Source organism: Plectropomus leopardus, chromosome 8, assembly GCF_008729295.1.
Source record: "Plectropomus leopardus isolate mb chromosome 8, YSFRI_Pleo_2.0, whole genome shotgun sequence".
NCBI classification, from domain to species: domain Eukaryota; kingdom Metazoa; phylum Chordata; class Actinopteri; order Perciformes; family Serranidae; genus Plectropomus; species Plectropomus leopardus.
In genome coordinates, this window is record NC_056470.1 from 28619282 (window position 1) to 28644930 (window position 25649).

The 25649-nt window shown below is 38.9% G+C and overlaps 2 protein-coding genes across 2 annotated transcripts in view; both read left to right on the top strand.

Moving 5' to 3' along the window:
* Positions 1–3: 3 nt before the first annotated feature.
* On the top strand, positions 4–7107 carry LOC121946778 (mitochondrial import inner membrane translocase subunit Tim17-B). The gene is made up of 6 exons (XM_042491525.1): positions 4–43; positions 1562–1661; positions 1756–1819; positions 2000–2128; positions 2237–2347; positions 4340–7107. Exons 1-6 carry the CDS (start codon positions 18–20, stop codon positions 4432–4434), a joined length of 525 nt encoding a protein of 174 aa, XP_042347459.1. The 5' UTR covers positions 4–17; the 3' UTR covers positions 4435–7107.
* Positions 7108–7388: 281 nt separating this feature from the next.
* The window catches only part of LOC121946427 (voltage-dependent L-type calcium channel subunit alpha-1D-like), a 29154-nt gene continuing 10893 nt past the window's right edge, over positions 7389–25649 (top strand). Inside the window, exons 1-37 of the mRNA XM_042490979.1 lie at positions 7389–7494; positions 8799–8988; positions 9160–9265; positions 11916–12055; positions 12145–12290; positions 12980–13132; positions 13207–13403; positions 13493–13596; positions 13716–13858; positions 13950–14018; positions 14103–14166; positions 14263–14289; positions 14493–14653; positions 14758–14983; positions 15422–15629; positions 15770–15890; positions 15997–16069; positions 16214–16277; positions 16371–16428; positions 16524–16620; positions 17533–17662; positions 17781–17840; positions 17934–18040; positions 18302–18389; positions 18808–18915; positions 19077–19129; positions 19229–19375; positions 19958–20159; positions 20263–20421; positions 20509–20619; positions 20707–20790; positions 21699–21719; positions 21842–21976; positions 22076–22141; positions 22259–22350; positions 23892–24051; positions 25479–25606. Coding sequence (XP_042346913.1) covers positions 7476–7494; positions 8799–8988; positions 9160–9265; positions 11916–12055; positions 12145–12290; positions 12980–13132; positions 13207–13403; positions 13493–13596; positions 13716–13858; positions 13950–14018; positions 14103–14166; positions 14263–14289; positions 14493–14653; positions 14758–14983; positions 15422–15629; positions 15770–15890; positions 15997–16069; positions 16214–16277; positions 16371–16428; positions 16524–16620; positions 17533–17662; positions 17781–17840; positions 17934–18040; positions 18302–18389; positions 18808–18915; positions 19077–19129; positions 19229–19375; positions 19958–20159; positions 20263–20421; positions 20509–20619; positions 20707–20790; positions 21699–21719; positions 21842–21976; positions 22076–22141; positions 22259–22350; positions 23892–24051; positions 25479–25606 — 4217 coding nt within the window. The 5' untranslated portion in view covers positions 7389–7475. The remainder of the gene's footprint in view (positions 7495–8798; positions 8989–9159; positions 9266–11915; positions 12056–12144; positions 12291–12979; positions 13133–13206; positions 13404–13492; positions 13597–13715; positions 13859–13949; positions 14019–14102; positions 14167–14262; positions 14290–14492; positions 14654–14757; positions 14984–15421; positions 15630–15769; positions 15891–15996; positions 16070–16213; positions 16278–16370; positions 16429–16523; positions 16621–17532; positions 17663–17780; positions 17841–17933; positions 18041–18301; positions 18390–18807; positions 18916–19076; positions 19130–19228; positions 19376–19957; positions 20160–20262; positions 20422–20508; positions 20620–20706; positions 20791–21698; positions 21720–21841; positions 21977–22075; positions 22142–22258; positions 22351–23891; positions 24052–25478; positions 25607–25649) is intronic.

Below are 25649 nucleotides of genomic sequence, written 5' to 3' on the forward strand. Positions count from 1 at the left end.
TCTTGACGAAAACAAACATGGAGGAATACGCTCGTGAACCCTGGTGAGATTAGTTTTAAACATTTCGCTTTTCTTTTGTTATATTTTCAAATTTGTCAGTTTCGGATGTAGTTTCGTCTCTTTACCGTCACATTGAAGCTGTGGTGAGACTGAACGTCGAGGCTCTGACGGTTAGCCTGTTAGCTTAGTTAACGGTCGGAGATAACGAGATAAAGCTGCGGTCAGTTTGAGCCTCAGAAACCTTTGAAGGTTTTGTGTCTGTCTTTTAACTGACCGCTGAAGGTGTAACAAACTTAAAAATACATCCCTGAAATACAATTCACACGTGTTACTCATATAATATTGTATAACTTAGTATAAAGTCTCCACTGACCGACAGCAGACTACAGTAACAGTCACTAATGTTTGCTAAGGACACATCTTGGGACCAGCTCCCAGAGACTCGAACCTGTGATATTATTACTGGCATATTTAGGGTCTTGTCCTTGGCTGTGGTTGTTTAAATAATTGTACTAACTTATAAGAATAGATACTTGGTTGGTGCATCAGCACAAGGACAGAACAGTACAGAAAAATAGAGAAAGTAAAACATAACAATTAAGAGGTAGATTAAACTAGAATAAGAATAGAAGTTAAAAAAAAGAATCAATGCAAGTAAATTAAAAGGCAAACGTCACAGCAGTGTGCCCTGATAGATAGATAGATAGATAGATAGATAGATAGATAGATAGATAGATAGATAGATATTTGAATGTCATGTTGTGTCATGTCATACACATCACAAGATAAGATGAGCTAATCCTTTATCAGTCCTACAATGGAGAAATTTGCATCATTAAAGCAACCAGGACATTATAAGCAAGCAAAAGAACAATATAAATAGTAAAGATAAAAAACAAAACAAAAAATGAGGTGCCGAACTCAACAGTTTAACATACATATACCAATAAACCTAAACAATAAAACCAGTAGCTGGAGAAGTGAATAATGGATTGTCCTGTGGGAAAACAGGTAGATAGTTGCAGATAAGTATCCTCCATGCATGCACCGTGCCACACCATAAAAACTGCTAAGGAATGGCTAAAGTTGTGTGACAAAGAGCTCAGGTCCTTAACCTGGCCTACAAAATCCCCAGATCCCAATCTGATTGTCATCTGGGAGTTGTGCTGGTATCCTATCTCACAACCGACAGGACCCGAAAGATCAGATGCCAATGCCCCGGTATCCTGTGTCCATGCCTTGACAGATCAGAACCAAGTCTGATCCAAGAAGACCACATCATGGATCAGGGTTCGCATGTCCCACATATGCTCAATCAGATTGGGCTTTCTGGAATGAGGAGGCCAGGTTGATGCCCTCAGCTCTTTGTCATGGTCCTTTGGCTATTACGAAGCAGTTTTTATGGTGTGACATGGTGTATTGTCCTGCTGGGGGGGGCACTGCCGTCAGAGTGCTGTTGCCTGTTCAGGGTGAGTAGAGCAAATATGAAAAGAAAACTACATTACATATTTTTTCTTGCTTTCACATTGTTTCTTCGGCTGTTCTTAATGCACCCCTGCAGTCCCTGGAGGATAGTGGATGACTGTGGAGGGGCTTTCACCATGGGCGCTATAGGAGGAGGGGTGTTCCAGGCGGTCAAGGGCTTTCGTAATGCCCCTGCAGTGAGTTCACCACATAAAAATAATGCTAATTACTATTTGCTCCAATTCTCTTTGCGTTTTTAAAGGCAGATTTCAAAGTACTTTAATGTTTCAGGGTGTCGGACACAGACTGAGAGGAAGTGCAAACGCAGTGAGAATAAGAGCTCCACAGATCGGAGGTGAGAAAGTTGTCTCATCTAACCATCTAACTTATGTCCTTAACTGTAGCTCTTGAAGTCTTAATGTGCTTATTTAGCATTTGAAAATAAAATATATAGAATCTGTCCTTGTCTATGTTAAATTGTTACATGCAAAAGTATTTGTTGACTCTCACCGGCTTGTTTTCGGTGGTTTTGCAGGTAGCTTTGCTGTTTGGGGAGGTCTCTTCTCCACTATCGACTGTGGTTTAGTTCGCCTGAGAGGGAAAGAGGATCCCTGGAACTCTATAACGAGCGGTGCGCTGACCGGGGCCATCCTGGCAGCACGCAGTAAGAGGAAGCCCATAATATCACAATGACCCTGTCATCACATTCCTGTGTCACTGACCACAGCAGATTAACTACTGTGATTCAATGAATTTTATGTTTTTTCTCCAGGTGGGCCTTTAACTATGATGGGCTCTGCCATGATGGGGGGGATTTTGCTTGCTCTCATCGAGGGTTTTGGGATCCTCCTCACCAGATATACAGCACAGCAGTTTCAGAACCGTAAGTGAAGTGAATTGGCTATAATCATTTTTTAACTATGCATCCCATGATTACTTGTATGTGAAAGGTGTCACTGGTACAGAGAGTTATCACCTCCACAGTCCTGCTCAGCTCTACAGTGTTTTAGCAACTTTCACCTCATAGTTTTTGTTTTCTGGTCCAAAATTTGACTGATTTGATTCACTGTCACTGCTCTCTTAATGTCATTTTCAGCAAAAAAAAAAAAAAAAAGCTACCTGCCTAGCAACAAACAGCAGACAGAGAAAGTTGGAAACTAACTTGTGACCATAACGGAACAATTTGCTATTAAAGAGGCAGATATTTCCCTTAGTTGTAGACCAAAGTTCAGCTAGGAGGAGAGTGAATATTGCACTTACTTTCACCAAAATAGGCAGATACATGACTGCAAATGAATAATTATTCATGGTAATGTCGCTCCATATCTGCTAAGTGTGTTAACAGTTGTCTAACAAGTTCCCCATATGGACTTAAAAGGTGATGATTATTCAGTGTTGTGTTCACACCTTGTTTCTGCTGCCCCGAAGTGCCCAAAAAGTAATCACAGACTTTTTTTACAGCAGGCATTATGGCTTGTTAGGAAAAGCGCAGGTGAAACTGGTAACATTAACGATGGCTCAGTTCCATTAAGTGTCCCAGTAAGCTTTTCCAGTGAACCAGTGTGCACAATACCAGAGCCTCCCCTAAGTGCAATGCAGCAATCTCTGATGTTATTAAACACACCTGTGCTTTTTCTACTATGATCAGGCAAAATGTATGCAGTGAAAACGGTGTGTTGCAGATTAAAATGAAAAACAGCAAAATCATTCAGTCTCTTAAAGCACTCTTGCAATGCAATTAGAGTCTCGGGTTTGATCTGTTCCTCCTGAACACAAGTACTCTCTCTGCATTTTGCTAATTACCCACTTATGCAAAGCAATAACCATTAGTGAATGACCACAACTATGAGAAAGGCCTTTTTAAACAGATAGAGATCATTCAGATTTTTGTGTTTTTAGTATTACTGTAAAATCACTGGTCAAATATAGAAAACGGGACATCAAGGGACCTCCAGCAGTGTGACAGTGGTGTGAAATAAGTAGCTGTCTTAGTAATAGTCCTGCAGAAACCACAAACAAAACAATATTTTATCTGTACTGTGGTTGCATGATGCACATATTTGTACACATTTCTCATTTCTATTTAATATGTATCTATCTGTGTACATTGTATTGTCTATTGTAGCTCGATGCACATTTTTTTAATATATTTTTGGGTTTTTTTTTTTGTTTTCTTGGAATTTGTTTCTGATATGATTTGGACCAGAAATGCCATGTTCTAAGTAAGAGCTGACTGATTGATGTCATAAAATCTCTTTGCACCTACATGTGGAGGATGCAAGTTTCTGCATTTTTTTCGGAAACCTGTAGTTGGGTGAACCTTTTTCAGAGCAGACATTTTGACCTATTATTGTAGAAAAACCGCAGGTGTTACAAATGATGACGCTAATTATGGCTCTGTTCTGTTCTGTTCTTGAAACTGAAGGAGCTAAACCGTCCCATGTTTTAATAAAATAAGGCCAATTTTCCCAGGTCTCAAAAAGTTAAATACATCATTTGACTTTATTTCCATCTATGCTGAGCAGGTTTTGTATAAAGGAATTAAAAGTCTGTCCCAAATATAAGCCTACTGAGTTCAGTGGTTAAAGTAAAAAATAGCCTGGGCTATTAATGGCAGTTTTAGGGTATGTTTTAATAGTGGGAAAGAGTGGGAAAAAAAAGTGGGAAAAAAAGAAAATATTATGTTTCTTTAAAAGTCATGGAGAAGTTTAGAAATTTTATTCATGAAAATATGTTGGAATCCTGTGGACAGGAGACTATACAGTATGTAAATGTCAAAGTGCACATATATTGTATCTCTTGATACCAATACCATGACTGAAGGGGATACTGCCGCGGAAACCAGAGAAAACGACTTGTTTTTTGTTTTTTTCAGCTACTCCGTTTACAGAGGACCCCAGTCAGTTACCTCCGAAGGACGGAGGTCAGCAGCAGCAGCAGCAGCGGCAGCAGGGGGGGCAGTTTCAGTAGACAGCAACAAGGACTGAGACCAGCTGTAAACGCAGTGAGTCAGAACAGAGAGAAGGGGGGACACGAGACTTTAAAACAGGTATCAGGAGGAGGTGGAGATACTGGTCTCTACAGTGTTGTCAACTAGTCGCACTATGTGCTTTTACCTCAGGGGCAAATTACTGTGAGTTTTAGATATTTATGAGTGAATGTTTGTATGTGAACGACAAACCTCACATTTGCACCTCCAGCATTTCATGACACATTTTCTGTATTAACGGTTATTCTGTCTTCACTGTTACCTTTTTTGGTTCAATTTGGAATTTTGAAATGTATATCCAAACACGAATTTGATTACATAACATCCAGGCAGCAATTGTATATCAGAGGAATCGTTTGACATTTTTGGAAACACACTTTTTCACTTTCTTGTCAAGAGTTAGATAAGAAGATCACTCTCAGGAGCCAGTTGCCAAATAAGCTGACCATAAAGAATGGAAACAGGAGTAAACAGCTGGCCTTGCACTGTCCAAAGGTAAAAAAATCCACCAAACAGTACCAGTATATGCCACCAATTAACATGTTAGAACTTGTTTATTTAATCCATACAAAAACCAAAGTGTAAAAGACAATTTGTCATCACTGTTAGGTTGCCAGGCAACCAGTCGAGTTTGCATCCATCTTTTCATGTAACTCATGTAGGAAACGAAGAAGCGTACGTCCCAAAATGCAAAACTATTCCTTTAATCTTCCAAAGATCTTACACTTGTACGCACAAAGCATGTTTGCTCAGTGAGGTTGCACTATGGAGAGTGTTATTTTGAGAATATGTTTCTAAGTCTTAAATTTATGTGTCAGCTGTGACAATCAATGCAAAGAACTGCGTGTGCTTTTAATTGATGTGTGTGCTATAAGACGTGTCTAGGCTCAACAAAACCTCATTCCACTCTTTGTTTGCAGTTTCTCTTAAAGGAGTACTTCACCCACAAGGTGACCATTTGTATATCAATTACCCACCCCTTGTTTTGTTGAATTTGTGAAGATTTCTTTGTTTTTCTTGCATGCCTCCAACGATTAATGTCGAATCCAACAACTGAGGAAATTCTCAGTACTTTACAAGCACATGCATATTCTCTAAAATTGTACTTTTAAGATAACTGGGCAAGCAGGTGCATTTGAACTCTGCTCTGTACAAACCATAGAAATAAGATGGGAGTAGAATGGATTACCATTCAAATAAATGTAGCAGGTTTGTCAGAGCGATGGCCATTTTTGTACGTACTGTTGCCATTGCAGTTGTTGTAGTGGGCTATTTTCTATATAAAATAACCAACTTGTGGCAAGTCATGAACTAACTGAGTTGAGGTTTTTCAGAAGCGACCAAATGAGAAAAGAGTAACTTAGATTTGTGTATGGTTGTATTTTTCTGTTGAAGCTAAGTAGATACAAGAACAGGTCAAAACCAGAGTTCTCAAACCAGGGAGCGTGAGACACTTAAGGGCCGCACTGACATGTTCACACAACAAAAAAAACATTATTTTCAATTATTTTTTGTCAAATGACCCCAGCAAAAAGTTAAAATGTCTGATCTACTCTCATTCTATTTCTGTAGTTGACATGCTCGCTGTGGTGTGCTGCTTGAATGTGGAAGTGAATTGATTACTAAAGTTTTGGTGGAAATACATGTGGTTTTAAAGTACCGATCATGAGGGGAAAAATGAGTTTTGGATTATACTGCACAAGTAGTATGAGAGTTTGTAAAATAGTTTTTTGACATAGTTTTGCCACTCTTAAACAAGGTCCCCTTTGACTCTAGTTCATCAAAACATTTCTCAGTTTTGGGGTTCGTCATTCACCATGGAGGCATGCGAGAAAAACAAATTTTCTTCACAAATTTAGCATAACATGGGGTGAGTAACTGATACACAAAGAAAACATTGTGTGGGTAAAGTTTTCCTTTAATAAGGTCTTGCCTCTCCTGGCAGCTTCTGTAATTTTGAATTTATGTTGAATAGTTGTCATCTTGCGTATTAGATGAATGAGCACGAATTATGAAAAATACGAAAGGATATTTTGGCTTGAATTACTCATACATGCACCTGTAGTCACTTTGATTGCTGCAACATTCTTCATTCAACCAAGCACTTTTTAAACTCCATCTCTCTGGTTTCTTAAAATAGTAGCATATGTCACAGGAGAGAGATGGTGCAGTATGATCCCCTTTTTTGCTGTATAAAAAAAACTGTATAGAATGAATCCTTAATTTATTGTGTTAATATATTTATCTTGCAAAAGCTGATTGAAACAATAAAAGCATCAAATGTCTTTTAAGGCTTGAGATTGTGTTTTTTTAACATGTCTCTAGCTTTAGAAAACCTTAAATTATGCAGTGACATTAAAATAATTGCTGACAATATTGCACCTGCGCTCAATCAAAGTGTTTCTATTTACTGTGAAATATCGCCCCCTGTCGCCTCTCAGCCGGTACTGCACCCAGCGGCTGCTTCTGTCCAAGGTCCTGAAATACTCTCATACTTGAAGTAGTGACCCATCCTAAATTTTGTCCTAACAATAGTTATTAATGTTCCTTTACATGGTCAAAGTACAACTTTGCAGCAAAGCTCCACAGAGCCTCAGAGTCCCTCCAGAGTTTACCTGCGCCTTCTGGAAAGATTTCCACTGTCATCCTTTTAAACGGCTCAACTAGTTTAATCCCGCCGGCTGACCACCGCGGATACGGGGACGCGTTTGTTTTAGTATCCCCTCACCGTTATGTGCCTGCGGAGATAAAAGCAATTCTTATTTCCACGTGTCAGAAATTTGCAGAAATCGGCTTTTATTGGATTTCGAGGTGGCAGGATGGCCCGGAGCCTCTGCGCTGCACCGGCGCGCTGCGTGCGGATATGAAATGACAGTCAGCAGATGGTCCTTTTATTTTTACCCCTAGAAAGTTGTGTCTTTTGGGGGGCAAATTCATATCTGTGATCCTTTAGGCGTCGCAGATCCTTTAAGGAGTTGATGGTGGGTTTTCTGAAGTGATTTCGTGGTGTTAAACTGCGGACATGGACGGGGCAAAGAAAGGTAGGAACTCCTTGTGTTTTGTTAGCGCACAGAATAGCGAGATTGTGCATATTATTCCTGCAAAGTTATGCACAACAAATTAGTAAAGCTCTCTATATGCTGACGTAATATCATTTGAAACTGTTGGTGGAAAAATAACCTTTATTTCTGATAACATATCTGCATATTAAGTGACAGTAATACAGTTTATTCTGATAATAAAACATGTTTGCTGCAATTAAATTTAAAGCACACGTATTTTTTACAATAATTAGACCGCTCACACCACACTTAATATTTCCACAATAAACACTTGTTTTATGTGCCTGTATCTCTAGCTCCTGTGAGGTTTTTATTTCACAGGTGAGATAATAAATGCACCTGCAGGCTTATTATTTGTGCAGAGCCTTCTCAACAGGTGATCATGCGCCTGCTTTGGGAGGATAGTGCTGGGCTAAGTGCCACTGCTACTTCTACTAAAGAAGTAGGTCACATCTGGTCTGATCATATGAGGCCTTGAGGACAGAATACCTGTCTGTTGCCACAGCCATGTGTCAAATCCTTCTCTAATTGTGTTGGATAATAAACTTAGGCTGATATTAGCAATAATATAATCACATGATATAAGAGGAAACTAAAACAATAACTGGGCGCAGAGTTTTTTTTTATGTTTTAAGTTTGAATGGCAGTAAACATATCCACCAGTACAACATTTCTCTATTACACTGTGAAATATGACAAGTTGATCTTACTTAAAACATCCCGCAAACTGATTGCCTTGAAAAAGTAAATAAAACTTTAAATTTCATTTTGTGTTTACTCTATATCTTAATGTTAAGTTTACTTGAAATATAGCCTCACTTTCTTAATTTTGTGAATTTATAATTTAAAAAAATGACAAATTAAATAACCTTGTTCCTTGTAAGTGTAAACAATATTCAGTAAACCAAATTAGTCTGATTTAACTTGAATATGACAAAGAGGATTTATCCAATGATGAATTTTGGAGATCTGCAAGTTCTGTTTTCTTAACATGTATAAGAATATACTAATATAACTGACTAGTTTGCAGCCAGCAGAATAAAGATATACAGCACAGCATTCAGCAGTCTGGTAAATTGAAGTTATTAAAACTTAAAAGATTGATTTAGATAAACCGAATATAACTAAATTTTAAGTAAACTCAACAATTACTTGTAAAGTAAACATTAACTGAGATTATTTACTAAACATAAAGTTTTACCCGTAATGCCCATATTTTACCTTCTTACTTCGGATGCCCAAAATCACAGAATAACATGTTTTTGTTGTTGTGTTTTCAACAGATGCTCCCCCTGTGGGGGAGGCAGGAAAATCAGACACCCTGGGGTCCACTGGCTCGGCCAGGAAAAGGGGAGGGGGGGCCAAGAAGGCGATGCAGGCGAACAAGTCCGCCCTCAGAGCCCCCCGAGCCCTCTGCTGCCTCACCCTCAGCAACCCCATCCGCATGGCAGCACTGGCCCTGGTGGAGTGGAAATATCCTTCTCTGAGTCGAGGCACAGTGGTTTGTGTTTATGCAGGCAGTCCTGAATATGATACAAATGTGACATATGTGCATTAGAATATGATTTAAAGTTTTATTATGCTGTTATCTTCCTGGAAAGATGCATTCAAGATGCTTGTTGTGCCCTTAACTGCAATCCTCAAGCCCTTTGATATTTTCATTCTACTTGCCATTTTTGCCAACTGTGTTGCTATGGGCGTCACAAAACCATACCCCGATGATGACTCCAACGCTACCAATCACAAACTGGTGAGTTCCCAGTAAACAGATGCACAGTAGTTTAGCTTCACTTGAGTCTTTGACTTGTTTTCACAGTAAAGAACTCATGAACATGGTCTGCTGAGCAAGGCACAAACACAAGCTTAGGTTATGTAATATCTCATAGAAGAGATTAATAATTTAATCACCACAAACTTGACGCTGACTTGCTGGAAAAATATTTATTTCACCAGTGTGTTCTGGACCCTTTTTGACATGGTGTTTTATCAACAAGCTTCTAAAAGATGCTGCAGCTCTAACACAGATACTTCAAAATAAAAGTACACAATCAAAGTTAATAAATCCCACAATAAATCACAAAAAGAAGTGTAAAATACAAAAACCTGAGTGAACAGCCTTCCTCTTTAGAAAGAAACTAAAAGTAGTATGTCTGGTTTTAATCCAGTGGTTAAGCACCTTCCATTCATTTGTATGAATGATGCACTCTTACAAATCACGCAAAGATGAATAGATACATAGATCAATCAGTGAGAGGACGTGTGAGGAAAAAAAGCGTTTGAAGAGAAATGTTAGACAGCCCGACAAGGAGCATAACACATGAAGTGTAAACTTCAAACAGATGCTGAAGCTCTTTGATCATACGGAGCTTTCTTTATCAAACCTATGAAAGAAAAGTGAAACTGAAGGTATGAGAACTTGATGACTTTAAGGAGAATAAATGACACTGTTGTCAGAGCCACAATGTGTGAATATAAGCTGATTTAAATATAACGCAAAATGTAGTACCTACACCTTAGTCTAATTCAAATTACAAGATGTCATCGAGATGTAATCCAGTTCAAAACAGTCACTAAAAAAGTTTAAAATACATTGAGTCACATGGTAGAAAAACTATGTTCTCCACATGTCAATCACTCAATTAAAGGCACTATCATTATCATACACACGCATTTCTCTTTGTACATTTTAATTCATTACCAATGTTTTACACAGTGTCTGGAAATAATTTAGCATGATATTTAAATTTTCTTATATTCACACGTGTGTTAGCTGTTAAGGGGAACTTTTAGTAATTTCGCTGCTCATCACATGAAGCCCATTTTAGCTTATTTTAAGCTCTGTGTGTTCTTATGTTCCTGTTTCCGAGGATTGACTGTCAGTAAGAACATTTCGTGATTCTCCTGAGATGATTTTGCTTCTAACGTCCCTTGAGACATTTCAGGACACTGATAGTTGTATGTATTGCACGGGGTTCCAGCGGATCCTTCAAAAATCTTAAAAGACATTTAATTAAGTGGTCTAAAAATAATCCCTTAATTGGTATTAAAATGTCTGAAATAAATCTTGCAAAATGGTTAAAACATGCAAAGTAGTATTTTATTAATTGTTTATGTAGCAGGGCATTGGGTGGCTCAGTTCATAGAGCAGGTGCCTGATGTGTGAGGGCGGTGTCCTTGCCGCAGAAGCCGTGGGTTCGATTCTGGCTTGCGGCCTTTTGCTGCATGTCACATGTTTCTTTAATTGTTGGTTAGTTCAAAATTAGTCTTTAAATTTATTCCAAATAGCACAAAAATGTCTTAAAACGTCTAAAATCCATTTTGTCTTAAGTTGTAGGAACCCATTTTCGACAACAGTGTAGGAAAAAACAGTTTTTAATAAAAGGACAGTAGTGTGTTGAAGGTAGGAACTCTCAGTGAGAAGGTAATGGTGTCTGGTTGAGTGGTAATGGTGTTAGAGGGAAAAAGTTGCAGTTTGACCTCGTTAAGGTGACCCTGTCAGGGATCATGACAGACTTAAAGACTAACCATCTGTCGCATCTCTCCCTAGCTCCCTTTGTGATTTTGTCTCTCATTTCTATTTCCTCTAAATTAGGAAATTGCACAGCGATTAACTGAAAACATGCCGTGTTTTTTTTTTCATATTAGAAATAGAATTCAATATGAGCCACAGCTTTACATGTTTACAAAAAGCTCCATTGTTGTTGCTGTATAATTAAATATTGTCTTCCTCTCCAAACCCCTTTGCAAAATAATAGTGGTCAAATACCTGAATTTTATTTTAGGTCATTTTACTAAAAATTGACAAGGTAGCAGGGACAAACACAACACTTGCAGCAGGAAAGATGTTAGTAGATCCCTTTATTGGATTGCACAAAGGGGGTAATCTGACTTTAACTTCAGAGACTTACAGTACTGCTATTTAAAATCATCAATCTTTGAAAGTTTTGGTGACATTAACAGGTTTTGTGAATTCCAGTCATTTTACATGAAACCACATTATGTCTGGATTATTGTGTCAGCCTGAGGTAAGAGTCTAGTGACAGTGGTAGCAGTGATTAGAAGCATTAAGCTGAAGGTTACAGAAATGGGATCCGTTGACAGGTTTAAGCATGTGTTAGGCAGTAGGTTAAGAGGTTAGAAAGCCACTGCAGTCAGCCTTTAATGACTAAACACACGTGATTTAAAGAAAGACGCATGAAAAAGTCAGTGAATGCCACTTATTTCTGTATGTGACGAAGAGAAATCAGTTTTTAAATGTCTTAATTTCAGTGTGACGATAGCTTGACATTTCCTTCAACACTCTTCCATATTTATTCCTCTCAGACACACTCGCTGACTTATACAAAAGGTCATTCTAATTTTGCCAAACATCCACATGTCGCCTTTTCTTTTGTTCTTAGGAACAAGTTGAGTACGTCTTCCTCGTCATCTTCACCATCGAGACCTTCACTAAAATTCTTGCCTACGGCTTAGTCATGCACCCCAGCGCCTACATACGCAGCGGATGGAACTTGCTTGATTTCATTATCGTCATCGTCGGGTATTTTAGTGCTTCACAAAGTCACAATTTCCTTTTTAAACGTTTTCAACTTTTAAAAGTTCTAACAGCTGTCATGTGTGTCTGTGCAGGTTGTTCAGTGTCATAGCAGAGGGCATGACGGATCACAAACCAGGAGAGGCCCATCATGCTGCGGGAAAACCTGGAGGCCTGGATGTCAAAGCTCTCAGAGCATTTAGGGTGTTGCGACCGCTTCGGCTCGTATCTGGAGTGCCAAGTGCGTCTGTCATTTATTTTATGTTTTTTGATGTGTTTTTGCATGTGTGTTGCTGTGCTGTATCCCACGTCATTTGGTAACTCTAAAATTGCCTATAGGTGTGAAGTTATTCTGTCTCTGTATATGAAAATTGACGATTTTGACAGAAACCATATTTGGGAAAAATGTATTTGGCATGTGCTTTGAGTTTTTAGTTTGGCTTATGTCCCATTCACTAACATGGAGGGGCGGGCTTTATGACCTTTACTGCAGTCAGACACCAGGGGGTGATTGAGATTGAAAAGCTACACTTTAGGGGAACTGTCCTGTTGTTTGTCTTTATAAACTGTCTATGGTCAGCCCTGTAATAGTCTGGCAACCTGTCAAGTTTAGCTATCAAGTTGCCTGTGACCTTTTACCAGTTAATTAGCTACACATTTACCCAGCGACCAACAATGGTGCTCATGGGTGTATTCAGTTACTGTTAATGTCTTTATTACATTATTTGTCTCATAAACATGTGAACTTTATGCCGTGCTGCACGTGTAATTCATCCAGACTGTGTTAGCTTACATTCATTGCATATTTGTATAGCATACTGCATAATATGCCTATTGCTTTTAATGAGTAATATAACAGGATTTTTTTTCTGTGTGAGGGGGCAAATTTGTCCTGCATTCACCATCTGAAAAGTGTGTTTGCCTCTTCAGGTTTACAAATTGTGTTGAACTCCATCATGAAAGCCATGGTCCCTCTCCTGCACATCGGTATGTTGGTCATGTTTGTCATCATCATCTACGCCATCATCGGCTTGGAGCTTTTTATCGGCAGGATGCACAAGACGTGCTACTCCACGATCACAGGTTTGTACTCTCTAAACTCAAAAAAGTGTCCATGTTTCGTGGATGTGTTGGCTCAGTGCTGCTCTCTGCCCTAGGTCTCATGTTGGAAGATGACCCCTCGCCCTGTGCGTTTGCTGGGAACGGGCGCTTCTGTGTTGGGAACGGGACTGAATGCAGGGGCAAATGGGAGGGCCCCAATGGCGGCATCACAAACTTCGACAACATTTTCTTTGCCATGTTGACAGTTTTCCAGTGCATCACTATGGAGGGATGGACAGACGTTCTCTATTGGGTACACACACTTGTTCCTGGATCCTCCACAGTTTTATATTTGATTTTTGTGTTTGAAAATACTTACCTGTACTCTGCGTCTCTGCACAGATGAATGACGCCATCGGCCAAGAGATCCCCTGGGTTTACTTTGTTTCTCTGGTTATCTTTGGATCCTTCTTCATTATCAACCTCGTATTGGGTGTGTTGAGCGGGTAGGTGGCTGCTGCATTTAATTTTTTTTGCATTTATTGTTTCATGAGAAACAAAAGTAATCCTTTACTTTTCCTCTGTAGTGTTTTTCTGAGTTTCTTGAATTTGTGTCTGTGCACAGAGAGTTCTCCAAGGAAAGAGAAAAGGCTGTGGCACGTGGTGAGTTGCAGAAGGCACAGGAGAGCAAGCAGATGGAAGAGGACATGATCGGCTACATGGACTGGCTCATAGAGGCCGAGGATGTGGACGAAGAGGGAAACAAACGTCAGTTTAACACACTTTTATGTAGACAAACCAAAAAAATCTACACATAGCTTTATATTTATACAAAATGTGCCTCTATTTGACTTCAAAGGCGCTGCAATTGCAAAGAAAAAGATGATGAAGAAGTTTGGTTGGTACAAACGCAGTGAGGATGGTGGAGGTATGTCAGCTGTCAACATCTGTTATGTTGTTTATTTTATGTGATTTGCTCTGAACAGCTAGTATTTATCTCTGTGTTTAACAGAGTCAGACTCGGATGATGATATAGCGTACCTCGATGATGATAATGGCTGCTGTGCCTCCCTCATGTAAGGCATCATAGAAATAACAACATTATTTTGATTCATCACTGGCATGAAGGAGTTAATGAAGTTTATCATTTGCAAATGTTCTTGTTTTTTCAGGGCGAAGATGATGGCGAACAGCTTCTGGTAAGATTTTCAATATTACATAGCCTTAAAGAAAAAAATCACCCTCAAACTGATCATTTTTGTATCAGTTACTCACCCTGTGTTACACTGAACTCATGAAGAAAGGTTTGTTTTTCTCGCACGCCTCCACAGTGAACGAAAAATGTAGATATAATTAAAGTAGTTGTTACACCCTTAATTCAGTTCTATTTCAATTTTTTTAGTGACCAGTTGTGCCAGCTGAATCACACGATGAGGAAGAACTGCCGTGTGGCCGTGAAGACCACTAACTTCTACTGGTTGGTGCTTCTGCTGGTGTTTCTGAACACAGTGGCCAGCGCCTCTGAGCACTACGGGCAGCCAAAGTGGCTCACAGAAATGCAAGGTGTGAATCAATTCCTCCTTCTGTTTTAACCGTCCCTGAGCTGTACCGCAGCTCTACGCTCACTGGAGACAAAACGTGAATCTTCTTCTCCTTTTGCCGCTCAGAGCGAGCCAACAAGATCCTGCTGCTGCTCTTCACTCTGGAGATGTTGATGAAGATGTACGCCTTCGGCCTACAAATCTACTTCATGGCGCTGTTCAACCGCTTTGATTGCTTCGTGGTGTGTGGCGGCATCCTGGAGACGCTGCTCGTAGAGATGGAAGTCATCCCGCCCATCGGCATTTCTGTGCTGCGCTGCATCCGACTACTCAGGATATTCAAGATGACCCGGTAATTAGTGCCATAGTTTAGTGGTTTTGTGGTCAGTTTTTTGTTTTTGTTGTTTTTACTGACATTTTGATTTGTTTTTGTTTTGGTATCACGTCTTGGCAACAATCATACAGTCATCTTTGATTAAGTGTTACAATGTAGAAAATGTAATAAAAATACAGAGTTGAATAAACATGTTTAAACAAAGAAGGGCATCTCAGGGAAATATACATTTTCCACTCCTTCCAAATTTCTTCAAATTTAGTTTCTTGAAGCCTCATTGAAAACGTAATTCTTTTTATTACAAAGATTTCAGAAATCATATCATACCAGCTCTTTGCAGATGGGCCATTTGGCTGAAGCCATTTCATTGTAATTGCTTTTCTAGCATTTAAACTATTTTTTTTCCATCTTATCTTTATTTCCTGATGTTTATCTCTCTAATTTTGTTTTCTCCAGGCACTGGGCTGCTTTGTCCGACCTTGTCAACTCGCTGCTCAATTCCATGAAAGCTATCTGCTCCCTTCTGCTCCTGCTCTTCCTCTTCCTCATCATCTTCGCCTTACTCGGCATGCAGTTGTTTGGAGGCAAATTCAACTTTGATGAGACTCAGATGAAGAGAAGTACTTTTGACTCCTTCCCTCAGGCTCTGCTCACTTGTTTTCAGGTGATTTCCTTTATATCTCACCATGTTACTACCCTCTTTATGTAGTATTTAGTAGTAGTAGTATTTAGTATTTTATACAGTATATTGTAGTTTGAAATAGTCTCTCACTCCTTACTTCTGTGTTACTCTTTTCTTTGCAGATTCTCACTGGAGAAGACTGGAACGCTGTGATGTATGACGGCATCATGGCATATGGAGGGCCGATCTTCCCCAACATGGTGGTGTGCGTCTACTTTGTCATCCTCTTTGTTTGTGGTAACTGTATCCTTCTCCAGTGTTTGTGTTCTTGCTGTCTGATTCTTAATGAAGTCTGATCGATTGGTGAATTCCAAATGGAGCAAAATGAACTCCTTAATTTTGTGATCAGACATTCTGCTCAATGTCTTCTTGGCTATCGCTGTCGATAACTTGGCAGGAGGCGGCGGGAAATCAAAAGTCGAGTAAGTTTGACAAAAAGAGAGCTGAGTCAGCAGTGGTACCGGTCACACTGACTGATTCATTCATCCTGCTGCATCTACGCTGATCAGTTTATTAAGCACATATAAAATAGTTTTTTAAACTCTGCAGTTTGTTTGTTATTTCAGGGAGAAAAAGGAAGAGGAAGAAGAGTGGGATGAAGATGAAGAGAAAGAGGATGAAGATGCAGGGGTAGAGATCATTTCTCCTCCTTTTCGCTGAACCATATCTGACATTGTTAGAAAGTAAAAATGCCAAACATCAGATTTTTTGTCTGGCGTGCAGAACGAAGAGGACGACTGGCAGGAAAACGAGGAGCTGAGGGCCATCGAGGGACTGGAGGGTGAGTCTGACGGACGTCACGCCTTGCAGGAGAAGCAGCAGGCATGCTGATTTTAGGCGCTAACTGTCTCTTGTTTGCTCTTTATTTCATTGTAGGAGTTGCTCCATTAAAGCCGGAGTTCTCAGGGCCCAAAGAGAAGATCGTACCGATCCCTGATGGGAGCTCCTTCTTCATTCTTGGAAAGAAAAACTGGTAATTTCAGATCATGCATGCAACAAATTAACCTCATTCTACTATACATCTATAACAACAGCAATACATTGGGCTATGTGCTTTACAGTGGTGGATAGTAGTGAAGTACATTTACTCAAGTACTATACTTAAGTTCTTGTACGCCAGTATTTCCATTTTATGTTACGATCCTTTTACTTCAATAACTTTTAGAAGCAATTATATGTACTTTTTTACTACTACATTTATTTAGTCTTGGGCTCAAAATGAAGCCTATGAACATAGGAAGTTTCCTATATACAGGTGAGGTAGTGAAATTAACCGTAAAGTGCTGAAAAATAATAATTTTTTGATAAAACTTGGTCAAGCAGACACATTTTTTGGGTCTTTTTTGATATGTGGATGCTATTTTAAACAGGAATGGCAGCAAAACCTAGAATCTTATTTTGCTACATCCCTGTTTGTTTCAGAATATTCACTACAGAATTTCATTGTGTGACTATTTATGCAGTTGTAGTATGTTAATATTTGTATTTACATAATTACGCCAGAATCATGTCCCAACAAAGTGACCAAACGGTCATTAATTAATATTAATAAAAAATTTCTACAAAATCAGAATCAACTATTATGTTACGAATCAATAATTATAATTCATTGCTATAAAATGTATCATTCTGGAATGGGCCCTTCTGCATAATGAGTACTTTTACTCTTTTTTACTTAAAGCGTATTTTGATGCTACTATTTAATTACTTAAAATTATGTATGATTTTTTTGATGCAGGACTTTTACTTTTAACCGAGTATTTTTACACTGTATTTTTTCTATTTTTACTTAAGTGAAAGATCTGAGGACTTCTTCCACCACTGATGCTTTCACACCAAAACACTGCTAAAATAAACCACATTTCTTTGTCATTTTCTTTCTCAGTTTGCGAGTCGCCTGTCACAACCTCATCCATCACCCGTACTTCACCAACTTCATCCTCATCTTCATCATCCTCAGTAGTATTTCTCTGGCTGCTGAGGATCCAATAAAATCCCACTCATTCAGGAACATAGTAAGAGTGACCACATCAGAGCCTCAACAGCATTAGAGACCACCTGCTCATTAATAACCTTCATGATAAACAAGATAGAAAACTAATATCATCTTCTCTCTCTCTCTCTCTCTCTCAGGTGCTCGGATATGCCGATTATGTTTTCACCTCAGTTTTCACAGTGGAGATCGTACTAAAGGTAATATTTAAGAATTGCTAGGTGTGCGATCTTCTACAACATGAGACAGAATTGTTTTTAACTGAGTTTCTTCTCTCCTTCGTTCATATCAAGATGACAGTCTACGGAGCTTTCCTGCACACCGGCTCCTTCTGCAGAAACGCTTTCAACCTCCTTGACCTGCTGGTTGTCAGCGTGTCGCTCACGTCATTCTTTTTACAGTGAGTAGATTCCCGTCTAACACACACAGTTGTCTTCTGACAGGAAAATCAATGAGTCACTGTTGTGTAGCTGTAATCTGTGCAAGTCTCATTAAAGTGTCAAAGTTTTAGGGGAGCACTCTAAAGAAATTGTTTCATTTTGCCAGTGAGGCTTTATATTTTTTCCGTTTCCTAGCTCGAGCTTCCCTGTTTTTTATCCTTTATTTGCTCACATTTTCTCAGTTTTCTTGACTCTAAATATTTTGCATTTTTTGCTTTCAGTTCAAGTGCGATCTCTGTGGTCAAAATTCTTCGAGTGCTGCGAGTGCTCAGGCCCCTTCGAGCCATTAACCGAGCCAAAGGTCTGAAGGTAAACAGCTCTCTTTTATTTTTTTCTTTGTTTTGTTGTATTTAAATGATATATTAAAGGGACAGTTTATCCCCAAAACAAAAATACATCTTTTTCCTCTCTTCTATAATGCTGTTTATCAATCAGAACTATTTTGGTGTCATTTGTTGCGTGTTTGAGATATCAAAAAAGCAAATATCTCTACAGCTGATATCTCAAATACTCAGCAACTCACACCAAAACAGTCTAGACTGATGGATAGCCCTACAGGTAAGAGGAAAAATGTGTGTTTTTGTCCGTTTAAGTAAGGTAATAGTTATTGGAAGGGTACGTTCTACTGTTTTTCTGGTCAGTCATTAGATTTTTGTTATTTATTAAGTGTAAATAAAGTATAGTTTGTTGCTGTGTAAAACTAATACGTGTCGTTTGTTGTTGACAGAATGTGGTGCAGTGTGTGTTTGTGGCGATCCGAACCATCGGCAATATCTTGATTGTCACGACACTCCTTCAGTTCATGTTTGCCTGCATTGGAGTGCAGCTCTTCAAGGTGCGTGTTCACGCTTTTCACGACTGCTGTAAAGACGGCTGAGCTGTTGCATTGTGCAGGTGTAGCTAATACAGTAGACACTGAGGGTATATCTGTGTATTATTCTCTAACTCACAGGTCTGTTTTTAATGTTTTTAACTTTGCTGTGTTTAATGTTACAGGGCAGATTCTACAGCTGCACAGATGAAGCCAAACACACCCCTGTGGAGTGCAAGTTAGTTCCCTTTTCTTAATTTCTCTACATAACATGCAACACCTGACGGTCTCAAAGTGTTGTGATTGTTGTTAAATGTGTGCATGTGTTTGATTTCAGGGGGACGTTTGTGGTCTATAAAGATGGCGATATGAACCACCCCATGGTGAGAGAGAGGGTTTGGGAAAACAGTGATTTCAACTTTGACAATGTGCTGATGGGCATGCTGGCTTTATTCACCGTGTCAACGTTTGAAGGCTGGCCACAGTGAGTCGGAACTTTGAATTGTTTTTAAGTGGTTCCCACCTAATTGCAGAGAACATCAAGTCTATCCTGTAAAATTAACATTATTATGCCTACTCTTAACATGGTGACCCACAGGCAGATGCAAACACAAAAAATACAATGCTTTTCAAAATGAACACATTAACTGGGCAAAAGAAGAAAACTACAGCAACTTGTTGTTAAACAAGTTAAACATGCCGTATTTATTTTTATGTTACATTTTCAAGTAAATATCTCCCTGATACAATCGTGACAATAGACAATAGTCAAAAGCCAGGGCAACTTTGACTTATTTCAACTGATTTAAGTCTCATAAATGTCATCTTATTGGCAGAAATTGTGATTTTGGGCAGACTTTGATATTTAATTTTAATGCCTTTATTTGCTAATACCACTGACATGCCAATGGAGGTCAATGAGAAATGAGGATATAAGTGTTAGTAGGATCAGTTCATTGTTGTTTTTCAAACAGAATATCATTATCCTTACCATTTAAGCTCTGTGTTCTTTGAATCAATGTTTTTCTATGAAGTGTCTCCTAAATGTTGTGTTTTTCTTTCATAGGCTCCTTTATCGGGCCGTTGACGCCAACGCCATCAACCGAGGGCCCATTTACAACTACCGAGTAGAAATCTCCATCTTCTTCATCATCTACATCATCATCATCGCCTTCTTCATGATGAACATATTTGTGGGTTTTGTCATCATCACGTTTCGAGAGCAAGGGGAAGCCGAATTCAAAAACTGTGAACTCAACAAAAATCAAGTTAGTCGTTGAAACATGTTTCAATTAAATGATTATTTATGTGCAATATTTGTTTAAATTTCAAAGTGAATAATGTTTCATCTCGCTTTTTTCTCGTGTCCAGCGTCAGTGTGTGTACTACGCTCTGAAAGCTCAGCCTATAAAGATTTACATCCCTAAAAACCCGTCCCAGCTCAAATTCTGGAAAATAATCAACTCCAGCCAGTTTGAATACGTCATGTTTGTGCTGATTTTGGGAAACACTCTCACTCTGGCTGTCCAGGTATCGTTTCACACAACCCTCTCATAAAATACAGGAACTTATTTCAGTGTTGTTATGTGACGTTTTGTGTTGTTGCGTCTCTTGCAGCACTACGAGCAGTCGAAACTCTTCACCTCCATCATGGACATCCTCAACATGATCTTCACTGTGGTTTTCACCATAGAGATGATCATCAAGTTACTGGCTCTGCGGGCTCATGTGAGGCTCTCTTACCTTTGAAGGCATCAATAAACCATCAACATGGTCTGTTTTTGACTCTCACTTTGTTTATTCTTTCCTCTGCAGCACTATTTCATCGATCCGTGGAATTCATTTGACGCTCTGATTGTCGTGGGGAGCGTGTTGGATATCGCAGTCTCTGAGTTCAGCGTAAGTTTGTTCCATTAGCTAAAAAAAATAAAAAGAGAGCATGCTTATTGTACAGACTTATTTCAAATGCTCATGTATGTCACACCGTCTTTTACATCAAGTCAAACACATCACAAAATTTCAGAATGACTGGTAAACGCTTTATTAGAGGCTTGGTAAGAGTCTGCAGCGACACTTTTCTTTGTGAGTTTGAGTTTGACGCCATAAATCCTCTGAAGCCCATAACTGAATTTTAAAAGTTTACTGTGAAAAATAAAAAAGTGATATGATCTAATTGCCATTTTGTCTCATTACAGTTAAAAACAAACAATCCAAAAAACCTCCAGTTATCTCTAAAGGAGAGCTATAAGTGCAGTAAGAGTACATCACCTCAAGAGCTGAATCATGCTACATATACTACAACATGAACATTAAGAACTAAAAACATCCAATAATATATAATAATATTACCAAACAGTAAAGACTCTGAAAGTTAACCCGTACCATACAAAGCCTTTAATCTGATGCTAGGAATAAAATCAGAGGAGAATTCAGCTGCCGCGATGAGTCTCATCATTACTGTCATTAAGGACACTGAGAGTTTTGAAGGTTTTGTGAGTATTTTGTAGGCCAAGTCTTTTTTTTCTTGAATAAATGTATTGAAATTCAACTTTTTTTAAAAAAATTCACCAAAACAAATCAGGGAGTCTTCACCTGCATTGTATTCATATCAGTGTGGAGACAACTTTAACATAATATTACATATATGAAGAGTTAACTGGATGAATAAATTGTGAAAAATACTTCTGATCATTCACTGAAATGGGTTGTTGCCAGATGTTTTACTAAAAGATTAACCATGTGTGCCTGACCCTGACGGCTTTTTAATTTCTTTCTTATTTTGTTGATCAACTGAAATATGGATCCAGGGAGGAGGTGGCCACGGTGAGGTAAGAGCTAAATGCCACCGCTAAAGTCAGTGTGTCTCAAGTTTTAGATTTAAACCTCAAGATAATGTATGTTTGAGCGCTGTGACACATTTATTTATTTGCCTGTTTTTCTTTTGTTGTAGGGTGGTGGTAAAGGAGAGAGTGGAAAAGTGTCCATCACATTCTTCCGTTTATTCCGAGTCTTGCGGTTGGTCAAACTGCTCAGCAAAGGAGAGGGCATTCGAACGCTCCTCTGGACATTTGTCAAGTCGCTCCAGGTCGGTGAATAATTCACAGAATCCATATTATAGACTCCAATACTGAAAGCTGTCATTGCACATTTTTTGTAATCGTGCTCTTGACTTTGTTCTGCTCAGGCCCTGCCTTACGTCGGTCTGCTCATCGCCATGATCTTCTTCATCTACGCTGTGATCGGCATGCAGGTGAGTCTCTCTGATCAATCTGATCCAGGATCATTGTCTCATTTTCATCAACTAAAGTTAATCCAAACAACTAAATAGCGACAAAAAAAACTACCAAGTGCACTGTTCTCTTTTCAGACATTTGGGAAAGTGGCCATTGATGACGACACACATATCAACAGAAACAGCAACTTCCAGACTTTCTTCATGGCTGTTCTGCTGCTCTTCAGGTGAGACGGTACAGCCAGAAAGGGACAGATGCTTCGATGTTTTTATAACAACTTTAAATATTACTTGCATTTTTTCTATTTGTTGCCAAATAAGTAAGTACTTCAACCCCCAAATGGCCATTTATATATCAGTTACTCACTCTGCGTTACACTGCATTCATGAAAAAAGCTTTATTTTCTTACATTTCAGTAAATGAAGAATCCAAAAACTGAGAAAATTCTTGATGAAGTGAAGTCATAGGCCACCGTGTTTAACAACAGCAAAACTAGATCTACTTATAAAGTCCTACACAACTTTTGTAGTATAATTCAAGTGTAAATCATTCAGTCGCATGCTCAGTTCTTCCCAAACAGACAGACAGGCCACTGAACTAAAAGTGAAACTTATCCATGCTCTTCAAAGCCAGACTCCATTGACAAAAACACGAATTGTACCTCGCTGATCAGGGGATCTATCACTGCCTCGATCAGTTAGTTTATGTTATTGTGTGATTAGGGTTTTTCCTGGCTCAAAATGAGATGGAGACGATACCATCCTGAACGTGTGCACACACGTGTATGTTAACCATGGCCAAACTGGCCATTTGCAACAGCATTTGTCAGTGACAGCTCGTAATGTAAAACTATATTAAACAATTGAACGGCAGAGAAAAGCAGAATAAAAAAAACCTTGTTGGTTTGTGGGGCTGGAACCCGCTTTGCTTTCAAAAATAGACAGCTCTTTTCTTCCTCTTTGGAAGTTTAGGCCTTTCCTGGTGCACAGTGCTGGTTACAAACAGTGTCACATGAGTGCCGTAATGCGCAATTACACTTGAAAATGACAGAAATCCACGAAGAACACTAATAAGGAAAAGGCTTCCATCAAGACACCCCTCAGAGTTTTGCTTAGAGCTGGAGGCAGGAGGAAATTTGACATAGGCAACTATAATTTAAAGCTGAATATGAATTATTCCTTTAAAGCCACACAATAACATAACTAAACCCACTGATTGAGCAGAGGTAGATCAGCTGCTCGTGAGGTCAGTGAGTCATTGTTTTTATGTCCATGGAATTTGGTTTTGAAGAGAGCATAGAAAAATGTCACTTTCTGTTCAGTTCCCTGTCAGAAAGAGGCCGTCTGTTTAAGAAGTACTGCATATACGACTGAATAAATGAGACTTGGATAATTCTGCACGAGTTGTGTCAGAGTTTGTAAATCAATGTTTTGATATAGTTTTCCTGCTGTTAGATGCAGCCCCCCGTGACTTCAATTCTTCAAGAATTTTGTCTGTTTTTGGATTCTTCATTCACTAGAGGCATGCAAAAAAAAATTGTTTTCTTTACAAATTCAATGTAACAAGGGGTGAGTGGTTGATACACAAATGGGCATTTTGGGGGATGAAGTATTCCTTTAAGCCCCAACACAGTTTTTCTTATTTCCTTCATTAATTTAAGAAAGACACAAATAATTTCCTTCTCCTCCTTTAAAACAAGATTCAGTAGATCTTGGTGTGTAAGTAAAGGTTGAATGAAATCGCTGCCCTGTCTCTGTGCCCTTGTAGGTGTGCCACAGGAGAGCAGTGGCAGGAGATTATGTTGGCAGCTCTGCCCGGTAGACGCTGCGACCCAGAATCCGACACTGAGCCTGGTGAAGAGTTCAGCTGCGGAAGCAACTTGTCCTACATCTACTTCATCAGCTTCTTCATGCTCTGCGCTTACCTGGTGAGTAAAGCTGAGCAGGATTAAGGATCTGTGTTTTTTTAATCACCCAGCTCTTAGATCATTTGTAGTAAAACACTTTCCCTCCTTTTGATTCAGCCTCCTGCCTCCAAATTAAATTTAGGTCTAATTAATTCAGACTTGTGTTTTACAGGCTGTTGGGTCAAGTAGGATCAAAGTCAGATGAAAAAGGAGAGGATAGTATTACAGCAACTGAGCAGTAACAGTTTTAAAAAGCTCACCCTGTCTTCTCCAATTCCCAGCTCCTCAGAGAACTCCCACATCCGTGGATTTTGTTAATCCAGACAGCAGAGCCCAATCACAAAATCCTGATTTAAAAGGGTGCAAATATTTTGGTAACATTTCTGTGACTTCAGCGCTATTTTAAGACATTAAACAGGTTAAATCAAGGTGACTTTACACCAGGAGAATGTACCAGAACAGGGTGAAATCTGAAGTATCAAAAATGAAGGCTTGTACTCTTTTAAGATGTTGTAGACCTACAGGGAAAATGGATTACCTGCTTAAAATCTTCATCAATGCTTTCTAATAATAGAGTGTAATTATACGTGGTGCTGAGGACCTTAAATTCACTTAAAGTATAAACCAGTTCCACCCAGTTCTGATGCTGAAATGTCCTCACATCACCTAAAATCTAAATTTGAGAACAATTTCTTTGCTTCTTCCCCAAAAACTACACATTTAATCCTCTATGTATTGTGAAATCTCCTCCTTGGTTTGACCATTTTTGTGGTCTCAGCTCTTTCCTTTTTTCCTTGAAGCCAGATTTATAACCACAGCGTCACGGTTCATGTTCAGCCTCGTTTCTTCCTGTGTGTCTCGTATGGCTTCTATGGTTTCTTCCCTTTGGACAGCTGACGTCCTTCAGTCTGTGTGTGGTCTTCGACCTATAGCAGAGACACACAGGGACCCTCCCTAAAATAGACCCGGACCCTTTTGTCCCGCTGAATTTTTACAAAATTCACAGAACTGGATGGGTTTACATATATATCGTTATGAAAGGCCACTCTGATAGTGAAACAAACAAACAAACTAAGCACTAATGAAAACCAGTCATAATGTTACAGGTTTGTCACAAGCACTTGTTATTTGTTAACCCTTTGAAACCAAAGCAAACTGGTTTGATTTCTTTTTAAAACATGGGAAAAGGGAACAATACAAAAAACAAGTTTTTTTTTTAAAAGGGTAACTAAAAACTCAAAATTAGAGGAAATTAAAAAAAACACAAATTAATTAATAATTTTAAAGTTTATTATTTATTAATATATAATATATTGGTATGGATTAGATGTAACTCTTGTAAAAATTGTTTTTGAGGAGGGTCAAATTACGTCCTTAGTTTTGAAAAGGATTTATGAGTCAACCAATGAAAAGATCTTGTATTAAGTTTTGTTTTTTTCTCTGTTAAGATTATCAACTTGTTCATTGCCGTCATCATGGACAACTTTGAATACCTGACAAGAGACTGGACTGTGCTCGGCACGCACCACCTGGACGAGTTTAAGAGAGTTTGGTCAGACTATGATCCAGAAGCCACGTAAGACTTATGTGTCTTTAAAGGGGCAGTTCACCCCAGAATC